Source organism: Pelodiscus sinensis, chromosome 3, assembly GCF_052426305.1.
Source record: "Pelodiscus sinensis isolate ZL-2025 chromosome 3, ASM5242630v1, whole genome shotgun sequence".
In the NCBI taxonomy this organism is placed as follows: Eukaryota; Metazoa; Chordata; order Testudines; family Trionychidae; genus Pelodiscus; species Pelodiscus sinensis.
In genome coordinates, this window is record NC_143054.1 from 3,067,305 (window position 1) to 3,078,441 (window position 11,137).

General features: G+C 46.3%; 1 protein-coding gene across 1 annotated transcript in view; it reads left to right on the forward strand.

The window, feature by feature from the left end:
- The window catches only part of LOC149524598 (interferon-induced very large GTPase 1-like), a 35,807-nt gene extending 25,230 nt beyond the window's left edge, over positions 1-10,577 (forward strand). The window contains exon 4 of the mRNA XM_089776978.1: positions 281-10,577. Coding sequence (XP_089633104.1) covers positions 281-7,587 — 7,307 coding nt within the window. The 3' untranslated portion in view covers positions 7,588-10,577. The remainder of the gene's footprint in view (positions 1-280) is intronic.
- Positions 10,578-11,137: the final 560 nt, after the last annotated feature.

Below are 11,137 nucleotides of genomic sequence, written 5' to 3' on the forward strand. Positions count from 1 at the left end.
GGAGATGGGAGGGGGGCTGGTAGGGTGGAACTGAGCTATGTGGTGTATGGGGGTGGAATTTGGGTGTGGTGAAGGGGGGAGGCAATGGAGATCGCAGGAGGATTGACAATCGGGGGATTACTGGGGCACGTATTATTCAGGGGGCCCAGACAAACATTTTAATGCTCCCAGTCTGAGCAGGCTAAATGGCCACATCTCCGAGTAAAACAGGGGTCAGTAAATTATCAGAGGTGAATGCGCAGGAAACAGGGACAGACGTGTGTGTTTTCCCTTTTCAAAGCAACGGCTGTGGCGGAAGAGGGCCCCGATGGTTCTGCTCAGACAGACCGTGAAGAAGAAAAACTTGCCGAGAAGGAAGGGCTGGTGGAGAGACTCGGAGCCGTGGGACTGAGTTCACTGGACCAGCTGCCCGAGCCACACGATGAACACGGGGTCACTTCTACACAAGCATTGGAACACCGGGGCTATGCAGGCGACCTAAAGCTGGCGTTCCAAGTGCAGCCCCCTTGGGAAAAGCCGGCACTACGACAAAGGCTAAACACAGCAGAAAGCAAGCTGCAGGAGCACATGGCCATGGGACAGAAGCAGAAAGAGCAGGTTGAGGCAGCACTGCCTGAATTAGAAGAAATGCAACATAAAGATAAAATGCACCAAAACAAAGCTGTACGAACAGAACAGGAGCAGCAGGTGACCATGAAAATACCCCAGGAGTTCAGGGAACCATGGGAGAAACCTCGGATGAAGGCCACAGAGAATGAGCACACACAACTACACCTATTGCCGGAGTCGGTGTCCCAGAGCGAGACTCTCCCTGACAGGGAAGTTGTGAGACGGGCGTCGGGGGGGCTGGCCCTGCAGGGCATTTACAAAACCAGCCAGCTTGCCGAGATGGTGGAGAAGCGAGAGCAGCTCCTAGAGCTCCCAGACGGGTTGGAGCTCTTTGGCCCACAGCAAGGGCCCTTGTGTGAGACGAAGGAGTTTTCATCGGCCACAGCAGAGTCCACGTTCACACGGACCATGGAAACGCTGGGCTACAGCCTGAGCCTCGCAGCCAAGGCTGGGTTTGGGGGGTTTAGTGCAGAAACCAGCACTGACTACAGCAGCTCCTCAGAGTCCGAAAGCACCCACAGGTCCAGCACTGAGCGCACCTACCACTGCACCACCAAGTACAACTACATCCCCCTGGCCTCCTGCTACTTCCCCAAGGACCGGCTCCGACTGTCCAGCGCCGCGCTGCAGGAGTTAAAAGAGATCGAGCAGCTTTTGAGTCTCACCCCAGAGCCCGACAAGCTCCCCCTGCTGAAGAGCCGGGCCGGGAATTTCTTCAAGCGATTCGGGTCTCACGTGAACCAGGGCCCCCTTCACCTGGGCGGGATATTCTGGTGGAAAGCAGCGTCACAGGGATTCCGAGCAGAGCAGCTGGACGAGGTGAAGAAACAAGAATCTGATGCGCTGAGCTCTTACGTCGGGGGCAAATATAGCAGCTTTGGCTGGGGCATTGCAGCCGGAGTGACTGCATCCAAGTCAGGGACTGAAGAATCATTTCAGGGCACAGACAGAAAACAGGAGCAAACAGAGATTCAGCTGTGTGTGACCAAGACGGGCGGCCCTCCTGGGGTGGAGTCACTCGCAGCATGGAAATCTGGGCTGCTGGCCAGTAACAAGACCTGGTCTGTGATTGACAGAGGCTCTCAGCTGACTCCAGTGTGGGACATAATCCTGGCCAATCACAAACAAGATTTTAAAGACTTTTATCAAATGGTCAATGGTCTCACAAAGGCCTATGAAGCCCTAACAAACCTAAGTGCCAGCCCATTGGCCGGGGAGGGAACCGTCAGCGCAGTGGATGAGGCCAGATCCTTCCTAAAGGAGGTGAAGACCTGGGAAGTCACGGGGGAGGAGGGGCAGCTGATGACGCTGCTCAAATTCAAAGAGCAGCTAATGGAGAGAACAAACCACGACAGGACCTGGATCGACATCTGCCTGTCGGACCGAGGGCTGCAGGATTTCCTGGCAAACACAGTTCTCTGGTGCAAAGATTTACCCACGCAAAACTCTATGTACATCAAGTCTCTGCTGCCGTCTCTTCTGGACCCTCACATCTCTTCGGTTAAGAACTTCCCCCAGTCTTCGTCCATCATGCAGTGGCTCTTTCATGCTGAAGAGAAGCCGGACAAGGCTCCCCCTGTTTCTGAATTGGCTGATTTTATTCAAGTCCTTCAGAAAACAAAGAATTCCATACGGGCCGTTACCTCCACGCCTACGTCCTCCCCAGCGGCCGTGAAGGAAGCAAAGGCGAAGGCCAGTGCGAGTGTGAGCTTAGCTTTGGGTTCCCTCCGGAAGGCTCTACAGGACCACGAGCAGACAGACATCGAGCTGTTATTGCTCTCCGTTGCCACCAGCACAGGCTACTGTGTGGACAGCAACACTTTTCCGTATCTCCTCGGGTGCCCAGAAATTAACTTCATGTCAAAGGAAATGCAACAGGCGCACAAGAGGTATTTGACCCTTAAACCTCAGAATGTTTGCCAGGCTCAGGCTTTCCTGCTGTTGACCGGCCTGACAGTGACACCCACAGAATCCAAAGACGTGTCCCCCGAAGAGAAGAGCAAGCGTTTGACTTTTATGGAACATCACATGGGCAACTCCTTGTCCACGGATGTTATAAACCTCCTTAAAAAGCACAATGAACACAATGACTGGAAAACTTTAGAAACTAACTTGAATTCCCTTCTACAAGGGGTCTGTGAAGACACAAATGACAATCTGCAGGCACAGGAGAAGACAAAAGAAGCAAAAAATATTGGTCAAAGAACTAAACAAGTAGGGTTACCACAATCAGAACCCAAAGAAATGCAGTCCACCGAGACACATGGTTCTGGTGAAACCCAGAAGTTTCTAAGTTTGATCCAGCGCCTTGGACTTGAAAACTACTATCCAAGGAAAATGGCAGAAGCTGATTTCCATGTGATCAACCAGATTTCTTTTCAGGAGAACCAGCCTCGCACGGAGAGAGAGCTTCCGCTTTATTTTTTGCAAAAATTGTTGATGCTGGACTATAGAGCAAGGAGTCTGGTTTGCAAGGACGACAGCAAAACCAAAGAAGGTTCAAATACACTGAACCCCACAGTCAGCGGGAACAAATCTTTAGATAATCTGGATGATCTTTTTAATAGTGACAGTGAAGAAGTTAGTGAATCTGCCACAAGCCAGACACGTGTGCACCCAATGGACGTCCAGATGGCAATTTTTCACTGTGCAGACGACTTCATGAGACAATACCTTTCCACAAAACTCGCTTTATGTCAATTTGCTATTCCACTTCTGGTGCCAAATCCCTGCACCTCTCAAATAGAATTCCCACTGTGGTCCTTTTGCCAGGTTAAGAAGAAATGGTCGAGTCATGAGAAACACAATGAGGTGACTCAGGTTAAGAAATGCAAAGACAAATGGGTATATCAAGCAAGGACACCAGTGGTGTCTTTCATAAGACTGGGAACGTCTTCATCTTCTAAGTCTCAGCTCTTAAATACTTTACTGAGCAAGCAAAAGCATAACATTTTTTTCCATCGTCACTGCAGAGGCAGTAGCAAAGGAGGTCTCTTGATGAAAGGTGTCACAGAAATCACCTGGTACTGTCCAGGCGGGAAGGATGACGACAGATTTGACAACTGCGTTGCGTTCACCAATCTTCATGGAGACGCACGAGAACATGTGCAGCAAGTCAAATTTTTACTGGCGATCGCTTCTGTCAATGTGGTTCTTTTGTCAGACACTGACCAGAATGAAACAGGCAAGAAATTTCTGCAAGAATTGCTGAAGTCTCCCAAACCTTTCATCTTCCTGTGTGTTGACAAAGAGAGAATCTCAGCAAACAGACAAGAAAACCGAGTAAAAATTGCTGTCAAGAACCGTAATGAGGCTGAATTAATGGACGAGCTGACGGCCAGAATTAAACTTGCTCTAGAGGTGTCAAATACCCCTTACAGTCTTGACACATGTGCTGGTATTGCTCGATGTCAAAAATTCCTCGTTGATGAAGATAACCCAGAATGCAGGGAAGGAAAGTCATTGGCACAGACAGTAATAAGCATTTTAAATGAAAACAAATTAGTAGAGGCCAAGGCCAAATTCTTGCCTCTCCAAGGAGAATTATGGCACAAGTGGTGTAAAAAGGACAAAGAACTCACCCATTTGCGTGAGAGTGAAAACATGGGCATTGAACAGCACAAAAGCCAAACCGAATCAGAAAAACGTATGCTACGCCATAAACAGTTCAGGACAGCATTCCCCCTCAACGATTTAATGAGGTCAATGCTTGACATTCTCCAGTCAAATTCAGAGACAACTAAAATGTACTTCCTGCAGTGGCTGAAAATATTTATGGATGACTTGTCTTCTGACCACCTTGCTGAACTACACCAACAATACCATGAGCTCTGGTCACAAAAGCTGGAAAAAAAAAATGCTGGAGATAATGAATTAGAAAAAAAATTGGAAGAACTATCTAATGAGATCAATGGATCTTCCCTGGGCCTTGAACACATTCTGAGAGAAGTAGGTCAGATTTATGAAACACTGGATGCAGTGAACCAAAAGGACAAAGATTTTGCCACTCTGCCCCAAATCGCAGCCGAGCTAATGATTTCAGGGCATCCCATTGAGCTGATGGATGGTGATGCTTCGTATGTGCCACTGAAATGGATCGGAGCCATCTTTGACAAGTTGACTGAGAAGCTGGGTGACCAAAAGGTGTTTGTCCTTTCAGTGCTGGGCATCCAGAGCACTGGGAAATCAACGTTACTCAACACCATGTTTGGTCTCCAGTTCAACGTCAGTGCTGGGAGGTGCACCAGGGGGGCTTTTATGCACCTCCTGAAGGTGGAGGAAGAATTCAGACAAAAGCTGAATTTTGACTTTTTGTTGATTATTGATACTGAAGGGCTCCGGGCCATAGAGCTAGCAAACCGAATGACTCTTAATCATGATAACGAGCTAGCCACCTTCGTCATTGGGATTGGCAACATGACAGTGATCAATATCTTTGGCGAGAACCCTTCAGAAATACAAGATATCCTGCAGATCGCGGTCCAGGCATTTTTGAGGATGAAGCAGGTCAAACTCTCCCCAAGTTGCTTGTTTGTGCACCAGAATGTCGGCGAAATAACGGCAAAGGAAAAAAATATGGAAGGGCGAAGACGCCTCAAGCAAAAATTAGATGAAATGGCCGTTACTGCAGCCCAGCAAGAGTTCTATGAAGTCAGCTGTTTTAGTGATGTTATTCAATTTGATGTGAACACCCACATCCATTACTTTGCTCACCTCTGGGAAGGGGACCCACCTATGGCACCTCCCAACCCCAGCTACAGCCAAAATGTGCAGGAACTAAAGAGCAAGATTCTCATGACTGCCAAAGAGAACGCCCAGGGCAGTGTGTTGAGCATGTCAGAACTGAAAGTTCGCATTCAGGACTTGTGGAAGGGTTTATTAAATGAAAATTTTATTTTCAGTTTTAAGAACACGCTGGAGATTGTAGCCTACCACCGGCTGGAAGCAGAGTATAGTAAGTGGACCTGGGTGTTAAGAAGCCACATGCTTGATTTGCAGAACAAGCTTAACAATCGAATTAAAAATGGAGAAATATCCAAGATAGAGAGTGGATTTCTTGAAAAGCCAATTGATAAAAAATACACGGAGGTCACAAAGGACCTGGAAAAGTACTTTGGTGAAGATAAAGACTGCAAGATATTGAATCAATGGAAATCAAATATTGAAATCCGACTGAAAATGTTTAAACAAGAGCTGGTTGACAAAGCTAATCGAAAAGGCCAAGAGCTTATCTGTCTAAAAAATCACCAAAGCGGTTTAGAAAGAAAGAGATCAACTTATAAAGATGACATGCTTAGAAGAAGCAAAGAGTTAGCTCTAAAATACAGAGACGTGAAGCTAAAGGAAGAAGACCTTAGAAAGAACTTTCTGTGTACATGGAAGAACTGGGTAGAAGAGGTATGTTCTACTGTCCCACAGGCGGAGGAACCTGCTTTTGGTACTGATGTGGAGAAGTTCTTAACTTGTAATTTTTCATCCACAAATGATTTATTAAAGAGGATTGAAAACTTCTCAAAATGTGTCATTTTTAGTATTGAGCCGACTCAGCATATCACAAAGAAAAAAGGGTTTTGGCCATGGAAAGGGTCTCGTGAAGAAAGCGATAAACAGACATTAAATACACTGAGGGAAATAACAGATAGGATAAAACAGCTTATAAATCAACACATAGAAAAGAAACAACCAGAGATAATGAATTACAGTTCCGGTTACTTTCAGGAGATTGTGCATATAATAAACCAAGCTATAGACTCTGAATTTACCAATGCAAATTTTACTGTAACGCCTGCCTACAGAACAGATGTATCCTTATATCTCTGCCAAATGGCAGCAAAGAGGTTCAGAGAGATGTACAAGGAATTCCAGGTAGCCAATGACCCAAAGACGTATCTTGAACGCGAGAGAGAGGATTTCTTCAATTGTTTTAAGATTGCCTGCCAGGGAGCAACATCCATCACCACATTTGCTGACTTTTTATGCAACAAGATGACTGAAGCACTCCGCTGTGCAACGTATGACAAAACGGCCATTGACGTAGCAGATGAAATGAAGTCGAACTACCCAGCCTTCAATGGCAGTAGAGCCAAACTGGAAACCCACATTCTAAAGTCTCTTGCAGAAGAGGAGAACTTTGAGAAGTACAAGGAATACATTCAGCGTCCCCGGAAGTTTTTTGAAAATTTTATCAAACAGTGTGTGGCTAATTATTTAGACACAGAAAAGACAAAACTTTTACATTTCTTAAATAGCCGTCTCCATGTTTTCTGCACGTCAGTTCATAAAGTTATTGATGAATCAACTAAAGCTGTCAAAGACAAAAATGGGAGTGCATCCTTATGGTTGGATGAATTTTGCAACAGGCTTGTAGGTGACTTACACTTTCCCCGAAATGAGCTCAAAAGCATTGAACACCAGGAGATAAATGACATAGAGTTTCTTAAGAAAAGTGTGTCTGAGTTATTGGATTCAGTAGAAGAAAATCTGAAATGTGACTTTGCTGCACTTGATACAGCACCATTTAAATCCAAATCTCATGAGATCCTGTTTGAGCAGCTCTGTGGATGCTGGAAGACATGTCCATTTTGCAAGGCTGTTTGCACAAACACACTTCCTGGCCACGATGGAGACCACAGTGTTCCCTTCCATCGTCCTCAAGCCGTGACCGGCATCCAGTGGCACAAAACTAATAATCTAGTTACTGACATCTGCTCCAGCCTGGTAGCAAGTGACTGCCGGTTGGTACTTAGTGAGGATAATAAAATTCCATACAGGGATTATCGACAAGCTTCTCCGGCATATGCCAAATGGAGCATCACCCCAGACAATTCGTTACAGTCTTACTGGAAATGGTTCGTGTGCCGTTTCCGCTCTCAGATAGAAAACGAATATTCTGGAAAATTTGTGGATAAAGGAAAAGTCCCCCCTGAGTGGGAAGAATTTACAAAGGAGATGGTCCTCTCTGATCTGGACAAGCCGTAGTCATTTATTCAGTCAGGAGGAGCGAGGTTTATGGTTTTTTCTCTTTCACTTTTGAAAATCTAGGACACTTACTGCAGGGTATTTTCCAATATGGTTGTTGTTGGTTTTGCTGTGGAAGCAAAACTAAGAGCTGCTCCCACCTCCATTAGTCTGGCCCTGTAGATGCCATTAACATGTAAGAAGTTGCTTCTTGTCTCCTGCCCTAGGCTGCTACCAGAGGGCTGCGTGCCACCTGGGTTATGTAGCCTGAGCTCTTTGCTGGGTCCCTCACCTCCACTGCCCATCCCCGGCTGAGATTCCTGCTCCAACTACGGCCTAGAGCCACTCAATCCCCCCTTGTCCAAGCAGGACCCCTCCTGACTCCACACATGCCTGGTCCAGCCCTTATTCTCACCCAGACTTGCAACACTCATAAGCGTTTCTCCTCCTCTCCTGAGTCTCCAAATCCTTCCAATTTTCCCTGCCACCCTCCAACATTCATCCTCCTCCCCTTGATGCAGTCCCAAACTCCTCTCACACCTATTGCCCCCAACCCTCCATCCCCTATTATGCCCCCCCAGAAGCAGTCGCATGTCTAATGTTTACTTTTTACAAAACCACTTTGATCACATTCCCCCTGTGATGGACCCTCCCCCCCATGCTTTATGAACTGGACTCATGGACATGAATATACATAACTCAAAGGTGGTTTGAGTGAATTATTTCATGTAACCCATCGATCTTCATGTCGTGATCTGTTTACCTTACTCTGTCGGATGTATCATTTGTGTATGTAAAATTAGTCACAGGGAGTGGGGAATAATTTGTGAGTTTCCAATGTGTAAATGGGAGACATGGAGGGTGTTTCCTGCAACTTCTAGATGAGCCGCTGTTAATCTTTTGTCCTTGAGTCTGAGTAGTGGTTGGTAGGGAGGGGCCTCAGCTCTTTAACAAAAGGAATAGGAAAACAGAGGCCTGGGACTTTTGGCTGGGCTACACCTGAAGGAAGGGGCCAGGGACTCCAGGTGGGGAGACAGCCCTGGTTTGGAGGGGCAGCTGGAAAAGGGGCTTTAGGGTGAGTTTGAAGAGTTTGTACTGAGGTTTCCGTGGAGAATTAGCCAAGCGTTTTGTTCCTTTTGATTTGTAACTTACTTTGCTCTGCCTGTTCTCACTTATTACTACTTAAATCCTACTGCACATTCCCCTTTCATTGCTAAAGGGGGCTCACCTAAATCTCTGGGGTCTGATCCCATCTGGGGAGAGCTCTCTCAGGAGGCTGGGCCCTACACTGCGCTCTCCTTGGACCTGAAGAGGTCCAGTGTCTGTGCTGCTTCTTGGTGGGAGCAGGGACCTCAGCTTGGGGCCTTGGCTGGGGGAGACCAGCAGAGCTGGCCCAGCATGACCAGGCGGTGAGGAGCCCCAGAGCGCGGGAAGGCGAGTGGCCGTGGCCATGTCAGAACCTCGTGAGGCCCCCCAGAGGGGTCATCTGTGACCTCCTCCCTCCCCCCGCCCCCCCCCCGGTATCAATCGAAACAAACAACCCTGAGAGCCATGAGGTAACCATATGCCTCCGCACCTTTCTCAGGGTCCTGCCCAAGGCACAACTCACTCTGAATCTGGATTCAGTCGCTTGGGCTATCCAGCTGGTTGGAAAAAAGAGGGGGCAAAATGACTGGAGAGTCTAATTTAGACTCTAACAAAGTTACAAGGATAGTTCTGAGACTGAAAGCCAGTGACAGCAGCACTAGGAAAGGAGAGTGCAGGAGAGCGCACAGCAGACAAACAGATGTAATAGCTAGGCCCTGATTCAGCAAATCGTTACAGTCAATGGCACTCAAGTGTGTGTTAAAGCGTTTTTTTGAATCCAAGCCTAAGGCTAGGTCTACACTGCTGCTTTTTTTTGGAAAAACCTACACAAATCGCACTCTGCAATTTGCATAATTTTTTCCGATAGCTTTTCTGGAAGAGGCTTTTCCGCCATTTGGCCTAGTCTAGATGGCAGAGTTTTTCCGGGATATCTCCAGTATAGCCCTTTTCTCTCCCGCCTCCCCCTCAGAAGCAGAGAGGGTCTATATAGGGGCCCCTTGGAGCCTGCTCTGTCTCCTCTGTGCTGCTCCCCATGGCATGGATAAGCCGGCAGGGGGAGGCAAGGGAGCGCCTTATGCCCCTCTTATCCTGCCACATGGGCCTGCAAGGTAGGCCTCAGTCTGATCTAGTGAAAATACCGGCTACATATCCCAACCACAATGAATTTGTTATTCATACAGTCTCAGCTCTCAGTCAGAAATTCAAATGAAGCAGCAATTATGCCATGTGGGTCTGTGCTCTGGCCTGCATCTCAGACTAGAGCATTCATTCCATATAACTGTACATGGCTATAAAATCATGCATTTGCTTTGGTGAAGTTCCTAAAAATTTCATCTCACACTGATAAATGTTTTTAAAGATTTGTACCTTTGAATGAGGAATGGGGGATTCTGAGTAAGGAGCTATTTTCAGACTTGTCTCTTTCTCAGTCTGAGAATTACCCTAACCATAAAACCTGGTTTTATGTCCCTCTGGGAGTCTCGTATTTTAAATTGTTATATATATTTGTATTGTGTGTAATCATTTTTTGTACGCTGCCTTGAATATTTTAAATAGAGAGACGGGGTAAAAATATTTAAATAAATAAATAAATTAAATAAAGACCTAAAGCTACATGGTGGGGTGTCATCAGATATCTGTCTGGAAATTCCGATGACTGCTTGATTAGCTGATTACCTGCAATGTAACATCCCTAATGAAAAGTAACTAAAGTGCAGAGGTATTTAAGTTGCATGTTTGATTGAAAATGAACAATTTGGGTAGAGTTACATTCTGGTGTAGAGTTATTTTGATTGTAGATGTTCTAACATACTTAGATAGAGAACTGTTTTTATTCAAGAACCATTTACTTTAATAGTACATGCTAATTTTTTATCTTTAAGGGTATGTCCGTCTACGGAGCCATGTAAAGTAGTTTACCCGGCATAGGCAAAGAAGCGGGGATTTAAATAATCCCCGCTTCATTAAAATAAACATGAGAGAAGCCTTTGCCGACCGATCTGCGTCTAGACTACCGCGCTGTGTCGGATCAGCTGATCGTCGGCGCAGCGCGGTGGCCATGTTTATTTTAATAAAGCAGGGATTATTTAAATTCTCGCTGCTTTGCCTATGCCGGGTAAACTACTTTACATGGCTCCGTCGACGGCGCCATGTAGTCTAGACGTACCCTGAAGTATTAATTCTTGTTTATCTAAATTTGTACCAGCTGCAGTTAGCAGAAGGCCTGTGTATCTATTTGTTGACCTGTGACCGAGTCTCACATCCTGTGAGTGATTTTTTATGCTTTGTCTAGGCAGAATGGCATTCTATGGATATAAGATGGATAGGTGTATATTGCTTAATGGCTTGGAATGCACATAGGGGCAAGTAGGTGAGCATAAATAAGTGATTTATTAAGCTTGCTGTGTTTAAGGGCCTGTTGTACTGATATGAGGCCATTGCGGCCATAGTTACGTGAGAGGTGGTATTTTAGATTAAGAGAGAC